Source organism: Lichenostomus cassidix, chromosome 2, assembly GCF_008360975.1.
Source record: "Lichenostomus cassidix isolate B80296 chromosome 2, HeHo_3.0, whole genome shotgun sequence".
Classification (NCBI taxonomy): domain Eukaryota; kingdom Metazoa; phylum Chordata; class Aves; order Passeriformes; family Meliphagidae; genus Lichenostomus; species Lichenostomus cassidix.
The window spans coordinates 940,466-965,358 of record NC_139482.1 but is presented as its reverse complement, the minus strand read 5'-3'; the positions used below and the strand labels follow the sequence as shown (position 1 = coordinate 965,358).

Genomic DNA, 24,893 nt, shown 5'->3' with positions numbered 1-24,893 from the left:
CGGGGCAAGCGGGCTGATGCCCGAGGGACTGACGCCGCCTGTGCGGGGATGCGACCTCCGGTCACCCCTCGAGGAGGGCAGGGCGACTCTCCGGGCATCCCCCATCCCTGTCCCACCTGCGACCCCTCCACAGCCGGGGCTGGCGTGGCGTCCGTGGTCGCCATGGCAGCGTGCACTTCCTGCTTCTCCATGGCAACGGCAACTTCCGCTCCCTCCCGGAAGCGGCCCCGCGTACGGCGGCCGGGCGGGGCCAGCGCGCGGCGGGGGCGAAGCGGGACGGCAGCCGGACGGGAGTGGCCGCGACGATGCTGGAAGCGGCGGCGGCGGACCCGGAGCTGGATGCCGAGGATCTGGTGCACTTCTCGGTGGGAGACCTGCCCAGCCGCGGCTATGGAGTGATGGGCGAGATCCGGCGGCAGGGCAAGCTGTGCGATGTGACGCTCAAGGTGCGGCCCGGGGGCTGAGGGGCTGAGGGGCTGAGGGACAGCCGAGCCATGAGGGGCTGAGGGACAGCCGAGCCATGAGGGGCTGAGGGACAGCCGAGCCATGAGGGGTGAGGGACAGCCGAGCCATAAGGGGCTGAGGGGCTGGGAGACCTCGAGCCCTGAGGGGACATGAGGGACTCCCCAGTCCCTGATGGGGGTGAGGGACCCCCACAGCCCTGAGGGGACATGAGGGTGCCCAGCCTCAGAAGGGGGAGCTAAGGGATCTCGACCCCCGAAGAGGACAGAGGGACCCCCATCCTGGGGGGGCTGAGGGATCTCAGCCTGTGAAGGGCAGACCTGAGGACCCCCAAGAGCTCTGAGGGGGCTGAGGGACACCCCAGAGGGGAGCAGGCAGCTGGAGTTCCCTCAGACCCCTCTGGTGGGGGATAAGGGGGTGGCTGAGATCCCCTCGGGAGGGGAAGAGGGGGAGCTGAGCTCCCCCATTCCCATGGCTTTGGCAGAGGAGAGAGACAGTGCTGAGACCCCCCAAAAGCCCCTTGGTGGGGTGTCAGAGGGTCTTGGCCCCCCTGTGAGGGCCTGTGGATCCAGGTTTATAGACCAACCTCTGCTCCACCCCACGGGGGAAGATTCCTTCCCCCAGGAAACCTTTCCCTTACGGGAACATCCACTTTCAAGCGTCCAAAGAATGAATCCATAAGCATGGTAAATCCTCAGCACTGTGTCCCTGGCTCTGCAGGGAATGGCTGGGAGGGCTCAGGGAATGTCCTGCGCCAGGCAGGAGCTGCTGGAATCCCTCAGGATTCCAGACTCGGAGGAGTTGGTGGGGTGGGAGCCTCCTGCAGCTCTGAGTCACTGCAGAATTAACGCTGCAGTTTAATTAAACGGGAAGGTGTTGCCAGCCTACTCACCCTGAAACCTTCCAGGGGAAGGAGCTGGCGAGGGCTGTGCCTGTCAAGGAGACAGGATGTGGGATGGGGAGCACTCCGTGGATGTGGGAGCAGCTCCAGCCCTGTGGAGAGGCTGAAGCCCCCCGGGAGGAGGGACTGAGGGTTGTGATCCTCCCTGGAAGTGGTTGTTCCTTCTGCAGGGTGATATTTGTGACAGGCTGGGCTGGAATGTGAAGGAATTCTGTGGCAAAGGTGGTTGGGGTGGAGAGAGCTGGGTTTTTAGGATTAAACTGTGTTTTGGTGTGTCTGAGGGGGTTTGTGTGGCAGGGGAAGGTCCTGGGAGTCCCTGGGAGACAATAGGAGGAGGTCTGTGATCCCAGCCTTATCTTGGATAAACTCCTGACCATTGTTTCTAAAATTCCTCTGAATAATTATGCATTTCTGTGGATTTTCCATAGCAAAGAGCTGTATAAATCCTCTTTATCTCCACAGGGGTTTAAAATACATTAGGAGAGATCACAAACATGACAGAACAGTTTGGGATGGAAGGAACTTTATGGAACATCCAATGCCACCTCCTGCCATGGCAGGGACACCTTCCACTGTCCCAGGTTGCTCCAAGCCCCATCCAGCCTTTCCTTGGACACTGCCAGGGATCCAGGGGCAGCCACAGCTTCTCTGGGCACCCTGTGCCAGCCCCTCCCCACCCTCACAGCCAGGAATTCCTTCCCAACATCCCAAAGAGAGATTGCAGCAGTGCCTGACACATTATCAGTTCTCTGACTATGTTGGTTCAAACATTCCAGCTTTCCCTCCTACACCCTTGGAATTCCAAGTATTTCGTTTGTTTCACATCCCACCATGTGCTGCTTCTGCCTCTGGACATCCCTTTTCCCAGTGCCCACGTGTCCCATGGTGATGGGATTCGTGCAGCCAAGCCTTCCCTCCCCATTCCCAGCAACAGGCTCTCTGCTCCAGCTGCTGGATCTTTCAGCAGGAATTTTTAGCTCAAAGTTGGAGGTGGCTTTGGATCTCTGAGGCATCCCAAACTCAGCCAGCACAAAATGTCTCTGCCCAGACCTGGCTCGGGAATGTTCTCCGGCTGTAAATCCAGGGTGGGTTTCCAGCAGGGACAGAGTTTGAATGATTCTTACCCAAAATTAAGGGAGGAACATGAAGGTTGTGGAGCTGCTGCAGGGCTGGAGCCAGGCTGGGAGAGCTGGGAATGTTCACCTGGAGAAGGGAAGGCTCCAGGGAGAGCTCAGAGCTCCTGCCAGGGCCTGAAGGGGCTCCAGGAGAGCTGCAGAGGGACTGGGGACAAGGGATGGAGGGACAGGACACAGGGAATGGCTTCCCACTGCCAGAGGGCAGGGATGGATGGGATGTTGGGAAGGAATTCTGAGAGAAGCTGTGGCTGCCCCTGGATCCCTGGCAGTGTCCAAGGCCAGGCTGGACAGGGCTTGGAGCAGCCTGGGACAGTGGAAAGTGTCCCTGCCATGGCAGGAGGTGGCACTGGATGATCCTTAAGGTGCTTTCCAACCCAGACCATTCCAGTATTCTCTGATAAAAGCTCTGAGAGATCTTTAAAGTCCAACCTGATGCTCTCACACCACTGCAGTGAATTTACTCCCCTTTTTTGCACTCCTGCTGCTTTTTGTCTGTCCCATCTATAAAACAAAAAGCTTCCAAACACCCCTTTGTCCCAGATCCTGGATCCTGATGTGCACAATGCTCCAGCTCATGGATGAAGCAGGAGCAGCAGCATTGTCCCAGCACAGTCCAGGCTCTCAGTGGCTCTTTTCCTGCTCTCTGTTGGGATCAGTGGCTGGGAATGATTCTCCCAACCCTCAGCCATGTTTGCCATACAAACAGCCCTAAATTATTAAGGAATTGTCACCACTCTGGTTTGTTTGTTTTAATTATTCCCCTCGGAAAGGGAGGCGAGCATTCCCTCAGTAAACAGGAGGGGCAGGATGGGTTCTCCTTTCCCAGAAACCTCCTTCCTGCGAGAATCAGAGCTGCCTCAGCAGCCAGGTTGGGTGGATTAAATCCAGAAATGCTGATTTGCCAGGCTCCCTTTGGATCTTTGATTATTCCAGCTGGGCTCAGGGAAATCTGTCGCTGCTGCTCATGGTTGTCCATGTGAAAATGGGATTTCCTGGGAGCTCCACCTCTTTCCAGTGGTTTAGGATGTGTCCCGGAGAGGCAAAGCTCCTTTCCTGCACGGATGGAGCCTATGGATTGGGAAAAGCCTTTTTTCTCCCTGTCTCTTGAACAGCTGCAGGGCTGCTCCTGATGTTCCTCAGAGCTCCCTTTGGAGCCTTTCCAAAATGTTTAATTAAATATTCATTTAGTTGGAACACACATGGATGGACTGGAGGGAGGAGACACACCTTAGTCTGTGGTTAGTCCTTTTCCTTTGGAAAAAGTAGGATTTTTGCTTAGCAAAGCCAAATTTCTGCTTTCCTCTCTGAGAATCACCGGGCTGGGCATTGGTGTGGTCACATCTGGTTAAAAAATAACCAACCATACCCTTTTCCCCAATTTAACCTGATCCCTGTCATGTTATGGAAGGTGAAGCTGTGTTTTCCTCCTCATCCAATATTGGTGGTGATGGAAAAGCTGATAGTGATTCCAGCAAGGGCAGGGAAGCACCAGGCATGGAGAGAAGCAGGAATGAGGCTTCTGGGCCTTTTTTTCTTTTAATTTGAGTCTTTTAACTCCAAACATGGACAAGCCAAGGGCAGAGGGGCAGAATGCTCCTCTCAGAACCTTTCCCCCTTACTTTTAGTGGCTTTGCAGTATTTTTCCCTTTGAAGCTCACAAATAAACACTGCAAAAGCCCCAAGAATTCCGGCTCACTGACACGTGCTGCAATTCCCTGAGCTGCAGATCCTGATGTGATTTTTAATGGCACAGAAGAAGCTCCTTGGTGCTTGTGTTCTTCCTGAGCATTGTTTCTGGAAGACAAATATCCCTGCAGGATGAAAGCTGCCTGGGCAGCTTTGTTTTCTGGGATGTGCTGTCTGTGCTGCAGGCCAAGGTCCGAGTGCTCTCTGGGGACACATCAGAGGCTGCTGGAATCCTGTGGAATGCACCACTCCAGAAAACAGGGAAAACTTACTCATCCTCTTTCTTCCTTACGAATTTAGAGGGAATCAATATCTTCAAAGGTCATTCTGGCTCCCCTTGGAGCTGGAGGAGAATGATCCAAGTGCCAGGCTGGCATCTCCAGAAATCCTGGCCAAACTGTCTGGAAAGGGAAGGCTTGTGCCTTTCCAAATCCTCAGAGAGTGGAGTTGACGTGAGCTCCTCTTGCTGCTGCAGCTCCTCCTTTGGATCTGAACTGCTCCAATGCCATTTTTCCATTACCAATTCCAAGACTAATTAGAAAAATCTCCTAAAATACAATCCAAGTCTGGCAAACTGAAATAATTCCAAGCTGTGGAGAGGTCACAATATTTGTTTCCTGTGCAATCTGAATGGCACTGACAGGTCTCAGTGCTGTTGCCTTCTCTCCCCTCCTGATCCCAGTTTTTCCAGAGCAGACTGTTAACTCCAAACCCCCCAAACTGGAGCAGTTGCACCCCTGAGAGCTGATACAGAGGTGGAGGAGCCTCTGGCTAAGTGGAATTCCAGACAGCTCAGGCTGCCTGCCTGATTCCAGCAGGATCCTTGAAAACCCAGTGCCTGGCTGTGCTGCACATGCTGGAGCATGTTTGGGAGATCCTCCAGGAAAACAGCCTTGGAAGGAGAAGGAACGTCTGTTTTATTGGAAAAGCTGGGCAATTGGAAAAGAGATGATCCAGGAGAGCTGCAGGACAAAGATGTGATTCCAATCTTGTCACACCACAGACAGGAGTTATTTGGGATCTGGCTGGATGTGTTTCCACCTGAAGTCTCAGCTGCCATCAGCTCTTCCCCCTACAGAAAATATGAGGATCTAGTTCTAGGATAATACACAATTTCTTTTTGCTGTCCCTTCAGGAGCATTAAGGAGGGCAGGGCTGGAGCTGATCCCCTCAGGATGCTTCCTGTGCCTGTGGAAAATGGAGGGACTGGAATTCAGCAAAACAGTTGTGCTTCTCTGAGCTGGCAGGGAATTCTCTGGGGATGTGTCCTGTCTTCTGCTTCAAAGGACCTAGGCACCATTATCATGGAATCCTGGAATGGTTTGGGTTGGAAAGAGCCTTAAAGCTCATCCAGTGCCACCCCCTGCCATGGCAGGGACATTTCCACTGTCCCAGGCTGCTCCAAGCCCTGTCCAGCCTGGCCTTGGACACTGCCAGGGATCCAGGGGCAGCCACAGCTTCTCTGGGAATTCCATCCATATCCCATCTCTCCCTGTCCTCTGGCAGTGGGAAACCATTCAGAATTACCTCTTTCCTGCTGCCCACACTGGGGGATCAGCCCAGGGCATGGGGTATCTCTGGCCAGGGCATGTGGAGTTTCTCATCCACCAACACCCCCAAATTCTTCCCTCCTCATTCTCCACCCAGCCTGGATTTGTGCTTGGAATTGTCCTGATCCAGGTGTATCCCATAACCTCTGCCTGACAAAACAGTGCTGTGAGGGATTGGACACCAGCTCTGCTTCTGCCTCTCTGTGCCCTCAGTGCCAATGTCCCCTCAGAAAAGATGGATCTGGGGGGTTTGGAGACCTTTGCAGCACAAAACTCAGCAACTTCCCAGCTCTGCAGGGTGGTGACATCACCAACACAATCAGTGCCTTTCTCCCACCTACAGCATTTTCCTCTGGAGAAAAGCTCCTTGTGCCCTGGAATTTGTTAACATTTGTGCCTGTGGGGGTGTCTGGGAGCAGATTCCTTTGTTACCCACCCAGAGACACGTCAGAAGGGAATTCTGGGATTCCTGGGGTCAGGAGCAATGCTTGCAAAGTTCCTTTTTCTGGGAAACAGTATCTTATGCCTTAAAAGCTAAAGGACCCAAAATTATACATTGCAAAACAGAACAGCCTGGAATGATGTCAGGAAGAGGATGAGCTCTTTCCTGCTTTCTCCTTAGGTGACTCCAGTGTGACTCCATCAGGAAAATGCATTAATTTAGTCATGGAAAGGGAGAGCCTTTGCCTCTGGAGGTAGGGAGCACTTTGGGAAAGAAGACACGAGGGTGAGCTGAATGGACACGTGCTGAGGGCTCATCTTTGAAAAGATTTTCCATATTCCACAGGAAAAATTTGTCCTTTGCCTGCAGCAAGAAATGCAGCTGTTCCTTTGGGACTTGCCGTGAAGTGCTGATGGAATGAACATAATGATAGTTTTAGAGCAGACATGTCAATTTATCCATCTCCCTGAGGGCTCTCCACCGTTCCAGGAGCAAGTTCCCAACAGAAGGAATCACAGGTTTTGGCTTGTCCAGCACCAGGAGATATTTCCTGGGCTCTTTGCTGATGCAGCTCCAAGGATCTCACTGCTAACAGGGATCATTCCCAGTCTGGGACCCTCTGGAAGTGCAATGCTGCCCAGACCCAAGGGATTTCATCCCAGTGATGATAGAGCTCTCATTATCCCAGCAGGAATCCTGCAGGATGACTGTGGATGTTTGCTTTTGCAAGGACCAGGTGTGTTGGAGATAATGAGGTTGTTTGAGGCAGCTCCTCACGGGGTGAGACCACAGCCATGCAGCCCTGGAACCTTTCAATGGATGCTTGAGGGAACCCTTGGGTAGTGCTGGAACCTCTTGTTCTGGGACTGGGGGGATTGAGTTATGGAATGGTTTAGGTTGGAAAAGGTCTCTTGGATCACTGAGTTCAGCCATCCCCCAGCACTGCCCCATGTCCCCAAGTGCCACCTCCACATGGATGTCACATCCCTCCAGGAATGGGGACTCCTGGCAGCTGTGCCAGGGCTGGATAGTCCTTTTCATAAGGAATATTCCCAATATCCATCCTGACCCTGTCCTGAATCCATTCCCTCTCCTCCTGTCCCTGTTCCTGGGAGCACAGCCTGATCCCCCCTGGCTGTCCCCTCCTGTCAGGAGTCGTACAGAGCCAGAAGGTCCCCCTGAGCCTCCTTTGCTCCAGGCTGAGCCCCTCATCTGCCTCAGGAGTTTTCCAGCACCTTCCCCAGCTCTGTTCCATTCCCTGGACTCACTCCAACCCCTCAATGTCACTCTTGTCATGAGGGGCCCAGAGCTACCCCCTGGGCACTGTAATTTACAGTTATTTTGTGAAATAAGGGCCTTTTTCTCCTCCTGGGTCACACTACAGGCTTGGGTTTTGAGTAAATATAACCTTGGTGTTGAAATTCCTGTTATCTTTAGTTATAAAGATAATTTTGGTTATAAATAGAAGGTCACTGTATGCATTTGAAGCAGGTGTTTCACTTTAAGAGGTGCCTGTTCAATTTTAACACCACTTTTTATTTATTAAAAAGCTGAAATGAGATTTGGACAGTTGTGATTTTTGGCAACTTGGGCTTGGGGGGAAATGAAAGTCGAGTAAAATCTTGCTTTTCTTGCACACTCAGCCTGAATGGGAACACTCATCCAAACAAACCAAATGAATTCATTGCAGTTGGAGTGAATTCCTTACAGAATTTTCAAGATAAGAGGAGGCCTTGTTCTTTCACGAAAGTAAAAATGGAGTTTTTGCAGTGTTTTGGAGGAAGGGGTTTTCCAGCAGCATTAAGGTGTATCAATATGGGATTTATTATTGATAAATCAGTGGGTTGGGCCAGGAGCAGCTGACAATGGAATGGTTTCATCCACAGGGAAGTGCTGGAGTTGCTGAGCAGGTCTGGTGCTCCTGAGCCTCAGGGCTGGAATGTGGACAGACCAAGCAGCAAATTTGTCACCGTGGTCAACCAGGCTGTGGCTGCTCGAGTGTCAGCCTTTCCCACTGAGAATTCCCAAACAAAGAGCTCCAGCACCTGAGTGTCCTTAGGTATTGTCCTGTCCTGAGCAGCACCTTGGACACTCAGGGCACGGAGAGTTCACATGTGCTGACCTGGCAGGCAGGGAGGGAATGAAAATCCAGGGATGTAGGAAGGGTCTGTTGGCTCTCAGGAGCTCAGAATCACTTCCCTTTATGGGCTTTCCTCATGAATTTTGCTGTATTTTAGTATTTTTAAAGCTTTTTAAAGCTCTGGCCAGGCTGGAGTTTGTGTTTTCTGTGAAGTCAGGGTGGGAATCTGCTCTGCCAGCATTCCTTCTTATCCAGGCCTTGAGCTCCATCCCCTCATGGACCCTGGGCCTGCAGTGCTGACTCCTTTTCCCAGAGATTCCCCATCGTGGGGAGCACAAGACACAAGGAAGCTGACATTGTTTTTGCACATATCTCAAGTTTCAGAGCCTTTGGGATGTTTTCCATGTGGTTTTGGGTTAGGAGAAGGGATTGATACAGACTTTGATCCCTGTAAAGTCACACACAAATACATATATCAGCATTTTTCCATGAGCTGTAGAACAGTCACGACCATTTCACTTCCTAATTCTGCTCTGGGAATCACCTGGGATCACCATTCTCCTTCCTTTCCTCCCCATTTTAGGTCGGGGACCATAAATTCAGTGCCCACAGGATCGTGCTGGCAGCTTCCATCCCGTATTTCCACGCCATGTTCACCAACGACATGATGGAGTGCAAGCAGGATGAGATTGTCATGCAGGGCATGGATCCCAGGTAACATCCCTAGGGAAAATCAGAGGGCCTTGGTGCTGTGTGTGCAAGGTTCAAAGCCTGTTCTCTGTGTGAATGATCCCACAAAACAATCTGCTGCTGGGGGACTGCTATCCCAGCTGGAATTCAGTGGGTTTTCTGCCCTTTCTCCCTGTTTTTAGTGCACTGGAGGCCCTGATCAACTTTGCCTACAATGGTCACCTGGCCATAGACCAGCAGAATGTGCAGTCCCTGCTCATGGGGGCGAGTTTCCTTCAGCTGCAGAACATCAAGGATGCTTGCTGTACCTTCCTCAGGGAGAGGTGAGTGGGGCTGGGAGATCCTGAGGGGTTTTTGGGGGGATTCCAGCTGCTCCCTGACACCAGCGAGGTTCAGTCACCTGTGTCCAGCTTGGGAGGAGCAGGATGTCTCCTTCTAGCGGGATGGGAGGGAGTGTGCACCCCAAAATTTGGCATCTGGAGAGGTGGCTTGGAAGGGACCTTTAAGCCCATCCCATGGCAGGGACACCTTCCACTATTCCAGGCTGCTCCAAGTGTCCAGCCTGGCCTTGGACACTTCCAGGGATCCAAGGGCAGCCACAGCTGCTCTGGGAAATACATTAGAGTCCCTCAGCACCCTCCCAGCCAGGAATTCCTTCCCAATATCCCATCCATCCCTGCCCTCTGGCAGTGGAAAGCCATTCCCCCTTATCCTATCATTCTCATTCCCTTTTAAATGACTTATCACTCTTTTATTGGGACACAACAAAAGGCCTTGGCAAGCCACGGGAATTAACACCCAGAACAAAACCGAGGGAACATTTCCCCTTTTTAAGAACCCATCCTGGCAGGAATTGCCCTTCCTGCTGCTGTGTGTGCTAAAAGGCAGAAACAAAGCGCCTCAGCCCAGGAGCTGGACAGGAAACTGTGGCAGAGCCTTAAATTGGTCCCAGGTTTTTCAATTTCCTCGCTGGTGTTTGGCTGTGAGGCTGTTCCAGCAGCATGGTCTGGAAATGGAAAGCTGGGATACACTTTGTCCACGTTCCACATGGATTCTCAGCCCGTGCCAGGGAGTCTGACGTGTTCAGTTTCCCCAGCCTGGCTTCTCTGCAGCTGCTCAGGGTATTCTGTGGTGTGATGTTAAACACACCCACCAAATACAGGGATTGGCTACCAAAATTCTCCCAAATCCACCAGGAACAGCCAGGTGTCCTAAGCAAAGTCCTGGATTTGAGTGCACAGCTGCCAGTTTGGTTCATAACCAAAAATTAGTGGATTCTGGCCACCCTGGAGAGCTGGGGCATGGACACTCAGCTCTTTCTCAAGTGAAATTGAGAGTTGGGATATTTTAGGCAGCTGTGTTGTAACCAAGTCCTGCATGAACCCTTGGAGTCACCCTCATGTGACAGTTCCCCACCCAACAGCACAAGGATCTGGAGCTGCTGCAGAGAGTTCAGAGGAGGCCCAGAGCTGCTCCAGGGCTGGAGCCAGGCTGGGAGAGCTGGGAATGTTCACCTGGAGAAGGGAAGGATCCAGGGAGAGCCCAGAGCTCCTGCCAGGGCCTAAAGGGGCTCCAGGAGAGCTGCAGAGGGACTGGGGACAAGGGATGGAGGGACAGGACACAGGGAATGGCTTCCCACTGCCAGAGGGCAGGGATGGATGGGATATTGGGAAGGAATTCCTGGCTGGGAGGGTGGGGAGGGGCTGGGATGGAATATCCAGAGAAGCTGTAGGTGTCCCCAGAGTCACCTGGGTCTATCCAATGGTTCTTTGGCAGGGACAAGGGGACATTTAAGTTGTGTTTGCCATCCTCTGGCTCTGCCATGGATTCACCTGGAGATCTCTGTGTAGATGGGTGAGCTGGAATCTGCCCTCACTGGAGAGGACACAGCTGTCACTGCCCTGTGTGTCCTCCAAGGCTTCTGTGCTTTACAGAATCCTGGAATGGTTTGGGTTGCAAGGGACCTTAAAGCCCATCCAGTCCCACCCCTGCCATGGCAGGGACATTTCCACTGTCCCAGGCTGCTCCAAGAACCCCATCCAACCTGACCTTGGACATTTCCAGGGATCCAGGGACAGCCACAGCTTCTCTTCCATTAACTTGCCATTCCTGCTGCTCTCCTCTTCCCCCTTTTCCCAGGCTTCATCCCAAGAACTGCCTGGGTGTTCGGCAGTTTGCCGAGACCATGATGTGCACAGTGCTCTACGACGCTGCCAACAGCTTCATCCACCAGCACTTCGTGGAGGTCTCCATGTCTGAGGAGTTCCTGGCTCTGCCCTTTGAGGATGTCCTGGAGCTCGTTTCCAGGGATGAGCTCAACGTGAAGTCCGAAGAGCAGGTGAGTACTTGGTGTTGGTCTTGGCCAAGGGAAGTTTTACCTTGAGGGGTTTCTTGTTGCTTGGGAGTGGCATGGGAATGGGAATGGGAATGGGAATGGGAATGGGAATGGGAATGGGAATGATCCTGTTCCTGGGCTGAGTGAAGCTGAGATGTCCTGGCACAGTGGGGACACTCAGAGGTGCTGTATAGATGGTTTCCTGGGCGTACTGCAGACTGATTTGTTCCTAGGGACGTTTTTAGGATCACAGAATCCTTGAGGTTGGAAAAGCCCTCAGAGACCATGGAGTCCAGTCATTCCCCAGCACTGCCAAAGCCACCACTGACCATGTCCCCAAGTGCCACATCCACATGGCTTTTAAATCCCTACAGGGATGGGGACTCCACCAGTGACCTGGGCAGCTGTGCAGGGCTGAACAGCCCTTTCCATGAGGAATTTTCCCAATATCCAACCTTGGAGCAGCCTGGGATAGGGGAAGATGTCCCTGCCCATGGCAGGAGGTGGCACTGGATGATCCTTGAGATTCCTTCCAACCCAAACCTTTCCAAGATTTCACATCATTTCCTTCCCATCAACTTACACAACCCCAAGACTCCAGCTTCCCACTCCCATCTCCTGGCAGGTGTTTGAAGCTGCCTTGGCCTGGATCCGCTACGACCGAGACCAGAGGGAGTCCTTCCTGCCCGAGCTCCTGTCCAAAATCCGCCTTCCCCTCTGCCGGCCGCAATTCCTCACGGACCGCGTGCAGCAGGATGACCTCGTCCGCTGCTGCCACAAGTGCAGGTGAGGCTTGGACCAGTGGGGTGGAAAAGTCACATCCTTAAATCTCAGACTCCAGACAGTCAAATATCCACTCTAACAATTCCATGGTTGGATTCCAGGGATCTGGTTGACGAAGCCAAGGACTATCACCTCATGCCGGAGCGCCGGCCGCACCTCCCGGCGTTCAAGACGAGACCGCGGTGCTGCACGTCCATCGCGGGGCTGATTTACGCCGTGGGGGGACTCAACTCAGCAGGTACCTTGCAGTGGAAACACCACCAGGATCTGGATGGGGTGATGGGATGGTGGAATTCCCTCCTGTTCTCCTCCTCCATGCAGTGCTTCCAGTGAAACACTCCAGGGGGTTGTGCCCATAGTTTAATATCTTCCATTTAATGCCCTGTCCAAGCGAGGCTTATTTAGAACATTTTAAGATTTTGAGGATGGTGTCCTTGCCTGGAGCTCCAAGCAGGACTTGTAGATCACAACACTTTTATATGAGCCTCACCATAGCGTAAAAAGGGAACAGAAAGTGATGAAGGGAAAACCTACAAAGGAGCTGTGTTCCCGGAAAGCAGCGACACCACAGATAGGATTTGCAGGTCTCTGCTGCCCCTTGGAGGACAGTGGAGGTGCCACTTCCACAGAGGGGACTTTGTCGAGGCTCCTCGTGTGCAGCACAGGAGAGCTTGGAAATGATCTTTTTGAGTGTGGGAATAATAGGAATTGTTCAGAGCAGGATCTCTGTGGGTGAGCAAGGATATGGGGCTGGGAAATTATTCTGTGGGAGTGGGTAAGCTGGAATAGGATGTGAGACCCCAGGATAGGACAGAGAATCCCAGAATGGTCTGGGTTGGAAAGGACCTTAAAGGTCATCCAGTTCCACACCCTGCCATGGGCAGGGACACCTTCCACTATCCCAGGTTGCTCCAAGCTGTATCCAGCCTGACTGTGGGCACTTGCAGGGATCCAGGGACAGCCACAGCTTCCCTGTGCAACCTGTGCCAGGGCCTCCCCACCCTCACAGGGAAGGAGTTCCTGCCCCAACACCGGTGCAGCACTTTCCACTTGGCCTTGTTGAACGTCATGAGGTTCCCACTCCTTGAGCTTGTCCAGGCCCCTTTAGATGCCATCCCATCCTAACAGATGCAATGTTTTTCCCAGATGTTTTCCCAAAGAAGAGCAGGCAAATTCCCCACACCAACCCCACCATCAGGATCACAGCAGCACCCCCTTACCCCTCTCCCCTCCTCGCTATCCCAGGGCTTCATCAGGTCTCCCTCTTTTAATTTGAGTAGCAAATTTCTATGCAGGCGACTCTCTGAACGTGGTGGAGGTGTTTGATCCCATTGCCAACCGCTGGGAGAAGTGCCAGCCCATGGCCACGGCGCGGAGCCGCGTCGGCGTGGCCGTGGTCAACGGGCTGCTCTACGCCATCGGCGGCTACGACGGCCAGCTGAGGCTCAGCACCGTGGAGGTTTACAATCCACACACAGATTCCTGGTCCAAAGTGGAAAGCATGAACAGCAAGAGGAGGTACGTGCAGCTCGCTGGGAAGAAACCTCTGGAAAAGCAGGGGAAAACGAGGTTGGAGGAAGAGTGGGTGGTGGGTGATGGGCACTCAGCAGGATGTTTGTGTGTGGGGAAAACGTGTGAGAGGAGGAGTGGGGCAGTGTGGAAGCAGCTGGGATTTCCTTGGTTAGTTTCTGGTACAGCCAGGTGGGGTCAGGCTCTGCTCCCAGGGAACAAGGGACAGGGTAAGGGGAAATGGCCTCAAGCTGTGCCAGGGCAGTTCAGATTGGATATTGGGAAAATTCCTTCTGGAAAGGGTTGTTCAGCCCTGGCCCAGGCTGCCCAGGGCAGGGGTGGAAGGTGTCCATGCTGTCCCTCACCAGGATACCTCCAGCCAGGTACCTCTGGAGCTCCCTCAGCTGCTCCTGGTGCTCCAGCCTCTTCCTTCCCCAGCTCCATTCCCTTCTCTGGAGACACTCTAGCCCCTCAATGTCTTTATTTTTGTTGTGAGGGCCCCAAATCCAAACCCAGCATTCGAGGTGCTCTTGCCATGAGCACTTTCCACCTTTGTAGGCTCAGAGTTCAGGTGGAACCGAGCAGTCTGGAGGTGAATCCAGGGAAAAAGTGGTTTGGTGGGATGGCACATGCAGACTGGGCAGGGTGACAGCGTCGGGGACGGTGTGGCAGCACCTCCAGCCATCTCATGGGGTCCTACCATTCCTTGCAGCGCCATGGGAACAGTGGTGCTGGATGGGCAGATCTACGTGTGTGGTGGATACGATGGAAACTCATCCCTCAACTCCGTGGAGTCCTACTCTCCAGAAACAAACAAGTAAGTGCCCCACGTGTCCCAGAGCTTTTCCAGGAGTTACTCCTCTGGTGTTCCGTGCCCTGGTACTGCTGGGCACCTGGGCTGTGAGAATGGTTTGAATAAGGAGTGGGGAAAGAAGAGTTGGTTGAATCCAGCACTAGAAAACCATGGGATAATCTGTGGAAGTCTTGCTGATCTCTCTGCTCTCCCTCCAAGGTGGACAGCAGTGACCCCCATGAGCTCCAACCGCAGCGCTGCCGGAGTCACTGTGTTCGAGGGACGGATCTACGTGTCCGGAGGGCATGATGGGCTCCAGATCTTCAACAGTGTAAGGACCTGGGGCCCTGGGCAGGGGCTCAACCACTCAGCTCAGGATGGGGCTGGAAGCTCTCTGTGTCCTTCCCCTGTGCACCCAAGTGGTTGTGCCACCAAATGCTGTCACTTCCACCCATGACAGCAAAACGTGAGGTGGAACAGAAGTGACTCATTTATCCACTCGGAGCCATGGAGATGTTCTGAGGGGTGGAGTTCTCAGATATGGGAACAGGCTGGGAGAGGACTCCAGAGAGATCATAGAGCCCTTTCCATGGCCTAAAGGGGCTCCAGGAGAGCTGGAGAGGGACTGGAGACAAGGGATGGAGGGACAGGACAAGGGGAAACAACTTCCCACTGCCAGAGGGCAGGGTTTGGTGGGATATTGGGAAGGAATTCCTGGCTGGGAGGGTGGTCAGGCCCTGGCACAGGTTTCCCAGAGAAGCTGTGGCTGCCCCTGGATCCCTGTCCAAGGCCAGGTTGGACATTGGGGCTTGTAGCAGCCTGGGATAGTGGGAGGTGTCCCTGCCCATGGCAGAGGGTGGAATGAGATGATCTTTAAGGTCTCTTCCAACCCAGACCATTCAGGCACGATCCTGTAGCAGCCAAACTTTTAATTGAAGGCATTTCCTCTCAGCTCCCTCAGCTGCCCCTGGTGCTCCAGACCCTCCCCAGCTCCATTCCCTTCCTGGGAAGCCTCTCAATGTCCTGTCATGAGAAACCCAAAACTGCCCCCAGTTAAGTGGAGCCCCAGCAGTGCCAGCACAGGGCAGGACTGTCACCAGGCACTTCCCAAAGCAGCATCCCTAACTGCACCATGCTCCTTCCCAGGTGGAATACTACAACCCTCACACGTCCAGCTGGCACTCCGTGGCGCCCATGCTGAACAAGCGGTGCCGGCACGGCGCGGCGGCGCTGGGCAGCCGCATGTTCGTGTGCGGCGGCTACGACGGCTCCGGCTTCCTGAGCGCCGCCGAGGTCTACAGCTCCATGGCCGACCAGTGGTACCTCATCGTGCCCATGAACACCCGCCGCAGCCGCGTCTCCCTCGTGGCCAACTGCGGCCGGCTCTACGCCGTGGGCGGCTACGACGGCCAGTCCAACCTCAGCTCCGTGGAGATGTACGACCCCGAGACCAACCGCTGGACGTTCATGGCGCCCATGGTGTGCCACGAGGGCGGGGTGGGCGTGGGCTGCGTGCCTCTGCTCACCATCTGACCTGGGGGATTGCGGGGGGATCTCGTCTTCTGACGGGTGTTCCAAGATTTCCAGGTGCTCGATCCAAACACAAAGGAACTTGACAGAGTAATCCCCACCTGTAACTGTTTGGGCTGAAGGTCCTGAAAGGTCGGATAAGGTGAGTTTATGTGTGAGCAAAGACCCCTCAGCCTCCCCCGGAGCCGTGGCTGAGCAGATCCATCCATCCCTCGTCCGTTTTCCTGCGGTTGCACCTTCAGGAAATGCCGTTGTGGGCTGGGGGAGCTGGACAGACTTCATTGTGACATTAAAACGGCCATTTTAAGGACTAGAAAAATCCATCTGAACCTTCTGGGAGCAGCAAAACACCTGAAGCCCCCTCAGAGGTGACAGCAGCAATTTGGGGGGTCCTGGTAGCACGGGGGGTCTCCAAACAGGACAAACACAGTGCTGTCGCTTCCAGGACCTTCTTACACAAGAACCCCCCTCCCAGTTTTTCATGCTTTCCTCAGCCTGATGTGGAAAACTTCTCCACAAGAGCCACAGGATGGAGAAACCAGGAAGAGGAAAAGGTCGGTTAAACCAGGATCGTTTGGGCAAGGTTTGGAGAAGGATGGATGTAAACGGCTCCAAGCAACAGCCTGAGGGTTTCAAAATGGAAAATAGATTATCAGGTGTCCTTTAAATTAAATATTGAGGTATTTTCCAAGCCTAAGAGGCAGCTGGAGCAGAATGGCTGGGATATTTTAGGAGAGGCAAGGAAAATACGTGTGAATTTGTCATGCTCTGCTGGGAAAGGTCTTTGCCACGGGTTTTGTGCCAGGAAACTTTGGAATGCTGGCAGAGCCAAAGAGCTGCCTGGCAGCATCTTCCCTGTGTCAGCCCTTCAGCCCTTCTCCTGCATGATCCATGATCCACCATCCCTCGGGAGCTCTCTGTGCCCGGCTCTTCCCGTGCCGCCCTGCGCACAGCCATACCTCCCCCGGGCACGCAGGGCCAGGCAGCAGGAATGTGACCCTGGTCCCAGCTGTGAGGGAATGGGGATCTCCCCCCGTGTCCAGCCCCATCCCAGTGTTCTGACAGGCCTGGAGCTGGGAGAAGCAGGATGTCCCCCCAGCCTCATTCCCCTGTTCATTCCTGCTCCCCAGCATCCCTCGGGATTGACTCTGGGTGTACATGTGGATGTCTATATTGGGGTACTGTGTATATTTTAGGGTCTATAATGAGCATATCTGGTTATAAATGTGATCTATCAGTACATATCTATTTCTTCCACATCTATCCACTGCTGGCTTCCCAGGAATGGGAATCCTTTGGGCTTTCTGTGCTGCTCGGACTTGGAAAAAGAAAAAAAAAAAAAAAGAAAAAACAGGAATATTTGGATCAGAATGAAGTTGTTGCCTGTGGCTGCTTCTCTTCTCCAGGACCCATCCCCATGTGCAGAGGAGGCTCTGATGAGCTGCTCTCCTGGTATTCCATTATCTCTTCTCCCCTCCACCACCTCCCACCTGAGACTTGTGTCTGTAAGAATGGGAATATTGGATCAAATTCCCTTGGAAGAGCAGCAGCTCCCTGACACCAGGGCTGTGGATGGCCCTGGGTTTCCAGAGTGCTGCTCCCAGGCACGGTGATCCCAGGAGACTGAGATGTGCTTCCTGGGATTCCTTCCTCAAGGATCTCTTTGCTTTTCCATTGTGGATGGAGCAAAGAGAAAGAGGACAGGAAAATACTGAATGTTGGGAAAATAAGACCCAACCTGCTCACCCAGGGAATGCAGACCGGGAGAGCAGGATCCACCCAGTGCAGTCCTTGGTAAACCTTCTGTTCTTGAATCCAAGGAAAACCTGAGGATGGGGTGTTTGGATGAATCTGAGCAGGGTGAGAGGGATTTAAACATAACAAAATAGTGTAAAGAAATGGGGAGGGGGCTCCTGGTTCTTCTCTCTGTGGACAGTAAGATGCTCTCGCTGCCGGCTCGGGAGGAGCAGGACCTCAGCTGGACCATCACGCCAAGAAATCGGGAGGAGGCCCAGGGAAGGGGCCGCGGAGGGGGATCGATCGGCCCTGCCGAGCTCCAGCATCGCCGCATCTCCTGCAGGTCCAGGCGCGCTCCCCCCGGGGCTGCGCGCCAAGGAAAACAGCCGCAACCCGATCCCTTCCCGCGGCACGGGGGCCGCTGTTCATCCTGCAGCCGGAGCCGGGGGCCCAGAGCCGAGGGCCGATGCCGAGCTGCCGGAGGATTCCCCGGCTGCCCGCGGGCATGGCGCTGGTGCTGGGAGCCGTGCTGCTGGCGGCGGGAGCTGCCGTGCCCCCGGCGCTGCCCGCGCCCCGAGAGCTGGCGCGCTCCGTGCTGGAGACCCACGGGCAGGAGCTGCGGCTGCTCCGGCTGCTGGGAGTCGCCAGGACGGTAGGAAAAGGGCGGGGGGTGCTCCCAGCTCCGGCACCCATCCCGCGGGGATCCCCACGGAGCTTTTCTCCCGGCAGAGTTTCGACTGGGGGACTCACTTCAGCATCAACTTCACGGCGCGGCAGCCGCCCTGCCCCAAGCCCCCCCCGGATCCCCGCGGCTGCCGGGGCCGCCCGGGCAGGGTGAGCGTGGGTGGGACCCCCAAACCCGGGGGCACAGGGGATCCCCAGGGTGCTGAGGCCGCTGTGTCCCCCCAGGTGCAGCGCTGCTCGGCCCAGGTGTCCGTGTTCACCTTCCTGCCCGACGTGCCGCTGTCGATGGTGGAGTGCGGCCGGGAGCCGGTGAGGGCTCCGGGACCCCATCTTGGGGGGTGCGATACGCGTCCCCCTCGCTTTGGGGAGGTTTTTTTGCTCTGGAGTGAAGCTCCCCTTTATTTCTCCCCGCAGCAGGCCGATGGCAGCGCCCAGCCCCACTCCCCTGGCACTCCAAAAAACTTCGGCACCAACCCAGGTCACTCATCCTCCTCATCATCATCCTCGGGGCCACCCCCGCGGCCTCGGCCCCCTCCCAGCGCGTCCCTGCGGGGACCATCCCGCCGTCCCCTGTCCTCAGCGGAGCTGGAATAAAGAGATTTTGGGGTCGCACGTGTGCGTGTGTGGGGGTGACACTGTGGGGGTGACAGTTCGGGGGACCCGGGGGGCACCCCCGGCCTTGGGCAACAGCGATGGGGCAAGTTTGGAGTTGCGCAACCCCAGGGCCACCAACCCGACAGTGTCAACGTGTCCCCCTGTGCCCCACCAGGGACCCCGAGGGGTCCTGGACCCCAAATCCCCCCGTGCCCAGCCAAGGGGCTCCCAAGGGTGGGGACCCCAAGGGGACCAAAAGCCACCGCCCATCCACGGGGACACACCGGGACCATCCCCCCCACCGCGTGTCCCCCCAAAACAACGGCCACTCTGCGGGTTGGGGCCGGGCCTTTGCCAAGGGGGCGAGCCGAGCCCCAGGGCGTGTCCCCAGCCTCTCGAGGGGGATAAAAGGCGCCCGGGGGTGGCCGTGGGGACAGCGATGCCGAGCTCGTGGGTGCTGGTGCTGGCGGTGCTGGGGGGGGCCTGCGCCCTCCCCGCCCCGGCGCCCCTCGCCTACACCCAGGCGCTGGCCCAGGCTGTGGATTCCTACAACCAACGCCCCGAGGTGCAGAACGCCTTCAGGCTGCTCAGCGCCGAGCCCGAGCCCGCCCCGGTGAGTGCCCCCGCTCGGGACCCCCCACGGGTGACATCCCCGCCCCACTCGGGACCCTTTATTCGTGATCCTATTTGTGACTCCCCCCACTCACGACACCTGATCTGGGCTGCTCAAGTCCGACCCCTGAGCCCAGCCCAGTGAGTGTCACCCCACTCGTGACCCCCTACCAGTGACACTCCCACTCGAGACCAGCCGCTCCTGACCCTCTACTCGTGACCTCCCACCCCACCCGCTCCGAGCCCCCTCCCCACGTTTGCCGCCCTCCCTCCGCTCGCCACCCCCCCGATTGCCTTACCCCTCTGCTGTCCCCTCCCGTCGTGACTCCGCCACCCACTCGTGTCGCCAGGGCGTGGAGCTGAGCTCGCTGCGGGGACTCAACTTCAGCATGATGGAGACGGACTGTGCCGCCAGCGCCCGCGTCAACCCCGACGACTGCGACTTCAAGGAGAACGGGGTGAGGAGGAGGAGGAGGAGGAGGAGCGGGAGGAAGGGGGGACATGGGGCCCGGTGCCCTCCCCAGGGTGACACCGCGTGTCCCCGTGTCCCCCCAGGTGATCAAGGAGTGCTCGGGACCGGTGCAGCTCCTGCAGAGCTCCCCTGAGATCGACCTGCGCTGCTCCGACGCCTCCTCCGACGTGAGTGGAGGGAGCAGGGGGGCACCGTGGGTCCTGCCCCGAGGGTCCTCCCCCTGCCCCGCTTGTCCCCAAAAGGGACACCCAGATGGCTCCAGTGGGGGTTGGGGGAGCTCAAAGGTCCTGCGTGGGCTGTCCCAGGTGTGGGGTCCTGAATGGGGTTCTGGGTGCAGTGACCTGGCAGGTCCCGCGTGTGGGGACATGGCTGTGGGGACATGGGTGGGGTTCCAAGTGTTGGATTTTGGATGAGGGGTCCCAAGTGTGGGATCCTTGGTGTGGGGACACGAGTGGGGTCTCTGGTGTGGGATCATGGGTGTGGGATTCCCCTGGTGTGGGGTCCAGGGTGGGTTTCCAGGTGTGGGATCCTGGGGTTAGGGTTCCCGGTATGGGATCCTGGATGGGTTTCTAGGTGTGGGGTTCCGGGTGTGTTCCCAAGTGGGGGATCCCACACCCCCTGACCCCCCGATCCCTCCGGCAGCCGGTTCTGGTGCAGCGCGGCCGCTTCGGGCGTTTCCTGGGCAGGGTCCGGCGCTTCCGGCCCCGGGTGAAGTTCGACCTCCGCCTGAAGGGCAGCGTGGGCTTGGGCTGAGCAATAAAAGGGCCACCGGGAGTGGCTGTGTGGGCACTGGACTCCTCCTGCTCTGTCACTCGGGGAAACTGAGGCACGGCTGGGACACGGGGCTTAAACCCGAGGAGATGTGGGGTCGGACTGGGGACAGGGATGGGTTTGCTCTGGGAAGCCCCCAGGGCTCCCCCAAAAAAGGGGGTCGTTGATATCTCACCCACCATCATCCCCCCAGTGTCACTGTCCCCACAGAGTCATTGTCCCCGCAGCATCTTGTCCCCCCAAACCCAAAGGGTGATGGTGGCAGGCACAGGGGACACCGTGAGCCCCCCAAGGAGCTGCAGGAAAGGGGCCATGGGGGGTTTCAGGTCCCCAGGGGACTCCCATGACAGACCCCGTTTGGGACAGGGACACTCAGGGTGACACCGCCAGTGATGCAGGGACATTTATTGGCAGTGAAGCCCCCAGGTGGGGACACAGGGTGGGGACACAGCAGTGTCCCCTCAGGGTTTGGATGCCTTGAGCTTGAGCTTGTCCCGGATCCAAATGCGACCGCACTGGAAGAAGCCCCGGACACGCTCCTTGACCTTGCCAAAGAAATCCCTGATCTTGGATTTCCGGATCCGGACCAACTGGGGGGACAAAGAGCGGCGTCACACTTTGGGGAGATGAGGAGGGGACCTGGGGGACCCCCGGCAGTGTGGGGGACACAGAGCCATTCCGGCCCCTTCCTACCGCGGCCGGAGCCTTGTCACAGGAGAGCTCCACCGTGGGCTGCTGCTCCTCCAGGAAAACGGAGCCCTGGCACCAAGTCACCGTCTGTGGGGACACAGAGGGGACACGGCAGAGCCCAACCCCCCCGTGCCTCAGTTTCCCCCCTGGATGATTGCCGATTCCCCACGGGACGAAGCCTCACCCCGAGCCAGCGGCTCTTGCAGTGGTCAGTGGCCACTCCCGGTGCCCGGCACGTGGTTTCCTCCAGGGTGAAGCTCAGCTCCTGCCGGCTCTGCAGGTCCGAGGGCTGCCAGAGGGGACAGGAGCCATCAGGGACCCACCACCCCCAGTGCCCCCCATGCCGTGGGGATCACACCCAAAACGGGGCAGATCCACCCCGAGAAGGGCCGGATCCGGCACTGCCCGATCCCAGAGTTTCTCCTGGAAAGGGGCAGCTCAGCACTCACCCAGCCGGGCCGGGGCTGAGCCTCGCGGAGCCGCAGGACGTAGGGACTGACAGCCCTGGCGTTGAGCAGCTCCACGGCCGCCGCCACCGCGTCCCCATAGCTCACAGCCCGCGCTCCCGGCGAGGACAGCGCGGATCCGTTCCATCCCGGTGTGGATCCGTGAGGCTCCGGCGTGGAGGCTCCGGCCAGCCCCAGCAGCAGCAGCAGCAGCAGCAGTGGTGGCAGCGCTCGGCACAGCTCCATCCTGGCTCCTGGCTCCTGGATCCTGCTTCCCGCCGGGCCGGCAGCGCTTTTATGGGAGCTGCCGTGGGCGTTCCGGGGGGTTGGGACACCGGGACATTCCCGGGGGGATGAGTCTGGCCAGGAGCCCAGTCCAGCCCGCTCTGCTCCCCAGGTGCTGGTCACCTTTGGTCACCTTTGGTCAGCAGGTGAGAGGCCACAGGGGTTGGGGTCCCTCTGCCATGGGGGTCCCCAGGAGAGGGAATTTGTGACCAGGGGGTGACAGTGAGGACAGGGTGACAGTGGTGTCATGACATGGCCACGGATGGTCCAGAGTGTGGTGGGGAGGAAAGGTCAGAGCCAGGTGAGGACCAGGTTCTTCTCCTGGGAAACAAGGGACAGGATGAGAGGAGAGGGCCTCAAGCTGTGCCAGGGGAGGGGCAGGTTGGATATTGGGAATATCCCTCATGGAAAGGGCTGTCCAGCCCTGACACAGATGGAGTCCCCATTCCTGGAGGGATTTAAAAGCCACATGGCTGTGACACTTGGGGACATGGGTCAATGGTGGCCTTGGCACTGCTGGGGGAATGATTGGACTTGATGACCTTAAAGGGCTTTTCCACTTTCAACAATTCCTTGATTCTCTGGAGCCAGATGGGGTTTTCCAGCCCGGGGGTGATTTATGGCCTGTCCCTCTGCAAACAGGGTGGCTTTCACCAAACACCCGACTGGGAGCAGCAGCAGAGCAGGAAGCTCCAGGAGGACACCCAGGCTCCTGCCCTGAGGATGACCCTTGGCTCCACTCCCCCCAGAGCTACCCAGCAGGTTCACAGCTGGGATCAGTGGGGACCATGGAAAACATCCTCATAAATCACACGGGGACAAAGATACCAGGGGTGGCACCTGGAAGTCCCCGGGGAGGGATGGTGTCAGTCACAGCCCCACAGCACAACCCTGCCTGACCCCGGAATGTTCTGGGTGCAGCCAAGTCCAACCTTCCATGGAAAAGGGAGCCCAGGTGGGATTATCCTGCACCACATCCTGGTGCACCTCAAGAACCTCCGGGGATGGAGATTCCAACACATTCCCAGGGATTCACTGGTCTCTGTACAACCTCAGTGGAGATAAAACATCTCCCAGTGCCCATTTTCCCTGGTCTCCTCCATGAGAACAAACCTCTTCCAGTTGTCTCTGCTTCCTTCCAAATCTTTCCCAATTCTTTCCAAATTGCTCCCCATTCCTCACAAATTCCCTCAAAATTCTCTGATTCCTTCAAATTCCTTCCAAATTCTTCCCTCTTCCTTCCATATTTCCTTCAAATTCTACAATTCCATCCAACTTATTCCCCATTCCTTCCCAAATTCCCTCCAAATTCTTCAATTCTTTCCAAATTCCTCCCAACTCCTTCCAAACTCCTCAGTTATTCCCATTTTCCCCACATATCCCACCTAGGATTTAACAGCAAGGGAAAGAGTTTCAAGATGGATTTCATATATTTAAATTTCATTTTTAGGTGCCTGTGCCTGCCCTGAGCTGGCTCCAAACAGCCACAAAATCCTTGGAGGCCATTTTGGGAATAAAAAAGGGAAAATTCAGTGAGTTTTCATCGGAAAGTTGTAATTCCCAGGGCATCTCCTACCTCTGACAGGAAGGGGAATAAATCCCCCCCCCCAAAAAAAAAAAAAAACCCAAAAACCAAACCCTGAGCCCTGACCTGGGGAAATTCCCAGCTCATAAATCCAACTCTGGGTTTATTTGCCCTTCCCAGGATTGTGCTGTTCCTCCTCATTCCAGAACACCCACAGGTTTGTCTTGGAGCTGTTCCCACAGCCAGACCCTGATCCGACCTGGGCACTGGGAGGTTCCTGGACTGGGCAGGGGTGGGACTGGGTGAGCTTTGGGGTCCTTGTGACCCAGATGGGTTTGGGATTCTGGGATACTGAAGGGAGGGCAAGGCTGGTCCATCATGGAATCATCCTGGAATGGTTTGGGTTGGAATGGAGCTTGAAGATCATCTCATTCTACCTCCTGCCATGGGCAGAACACCTTCCACTGTCCCAGGCTGCTCCAAGCCCTGTCCAGCCTGGCCTTGGACACTGCCAGAGATCCAGGGGCAGCCACAGCTTCTCTGGGAATTACATCCCAGCCAGGAATTCCTTCCCAACATCCCATCTATCCCTGCCCTCTGGCAGTGGGAAGCCATTCCCTGTGTCCTGTCCCTCCATCCCTTGTCCCCAGTCCCTCTGCAGCTCTCCTGGAGCTCCTTCAGGCCCTGGCAGGAGCTCTGAGCTCTCCCTGGATCCTTCCCTTCTCCAGGTGAACATTCCCAGCTCTCCCAGCCTGGCTCCAGCCCTGGAGCAGCTCCGGGGCTCCTCTGGACTCTGCAGCAGCTCCCTGTCCCCGCCGGTCCCTCCCTGTCCCCGTTTCGAGCTCCGGAGGAAGCGGCGGGAGCGTCCCTGGTTCCCATGGCAACAGCACCGCCCTGGTTCCCATGGAAACCGCGGCGGAGGGGGCGTGGCCACGGCGGTAAACACGCGCATGCGCGCTTCCCAGCTAGGCCACGCCCCCGCCGTCGCCGCGCGCCTCGGCCCGGAAGTGGCGCGTTCCCGCGCTCACTGGGCGGCGCCATGTTGGGAGGCCGCGCAGCATCCGGGCCGCGCGGCGGGCGCTGCGATTGGCGCAGCGCCGCACGTGACGTGCGGATCGCGCTGCTATTGGGTGACGGCGCCGCCGTTTCCCGGCCCGGTGCGCACACGGTGTCCCGGGGG

General features: G+C 56.4%; 4 protein-coding genes across 5 annotated transcripts in view; 2 read left to right on the top strand and 2 right to left on the bottom strand.

The window, feature by feature from the left end:
- Positions 1-15,611, bottom strand: part of KIF9 (kinesin family member 9) — a 34,593-nt gene extending 18,982 nt beyond the window's left edge. Inside the window, exons 1-3 of the mRNA XM_085053928.1 lie at positions 15,535-15,611; positions 1,355-1,394; positions 117-476 (exon numbers count right to left, since the gene is read on the bottom strand). Coding sequence (XP_084910054.1) covers positions 117-476; positions 1,355-1,394; positions 15,535-15,611 — 477 coding nt within the window. The remainder of the gene's footprint in view (positions 1-116; positions 477-1,354; positions 1,395-15,534) is intronic.
- KLHL18 (kelch like family member 18) lies at positions 306-17,268 on the top strand. Of its 2 annotated transcripts, none has more exons than XM_085050059.1 (10): positions 306-446; positions 8,841-8,971; positions 9,130-9,270; positions 11,087-11,285; positions 11,908-12,068; positions 12,167-12,303; positions 13,361-13,583; positions 14,287-14,391; positions 14,587-14,698; positions 15,514-17,268. In XM_085050059.1, exons 1-10 carry the CDS (start codon positions 306-308, stop codon positions 15,898-15,900), a joined length of 1,737 nt encoding a protein of 578 aa, XP_084906185.1. In that variant the 3' UTR covers positions 15,901-17,268. The 2 variants fall into 2 exon arrangements, with proteins under 2 accessions (XP_084906185.1, XP_084906186.1); XM_085050060.1 differs by having other exon boundaries at positions 13,346-13,583.
- Positions 17,269-17,999: 731 nt separating this feature from the next.
- Positions 18,000-20,790, top strand: LOC146440671 (uncharacterized). The gene is made up of 6 exons (XM_085050062.1): positions 18,000-18,468; positions 18,544-18,627; positions 18,733-19,525; positions 19,875-19,982; positions 20,080-20,163; positions 20,639-20,790. Exons 1-6 carry the CDS (start codon positions 18,101-18,103, stop codon positions 20,747-20,749), a joined length of 1,548 nt encoding a protein of 515 aa, XP_084906188.1. The 5' UTR covers positions 18,000-18,100; the 3' UTR covers positions 20,750-20,790.
- Positions 20,791-21,157: 367 nt separating this feature from the next.
- Positions 21,158-22,190, bottom strand: CAMP (cathelicidin antimicrobial peptide). The gene is made up of 4 exons (XM_085050054.1): positions 21,907-22,190; positions 21,642-21,746; positions 21,461-21,544; positions 21,158-21,357 (listed from the first exon to the last, which is right to left on the bottom strand). Exons 1-4 carry the CDS (start codon positions 22,147-22,149, stop codon positions 21,229-21,231), a joined length of 561 nt encoding a protein of 186 aa, XP_084906180.1. The 5' UTR covers positions 22,150-22,190; the 3' UTR covers positions 21,158-21,228.
- Between the last annotated feature and the right edge of the window lie 2,703 nt (positions 22,191-24,893).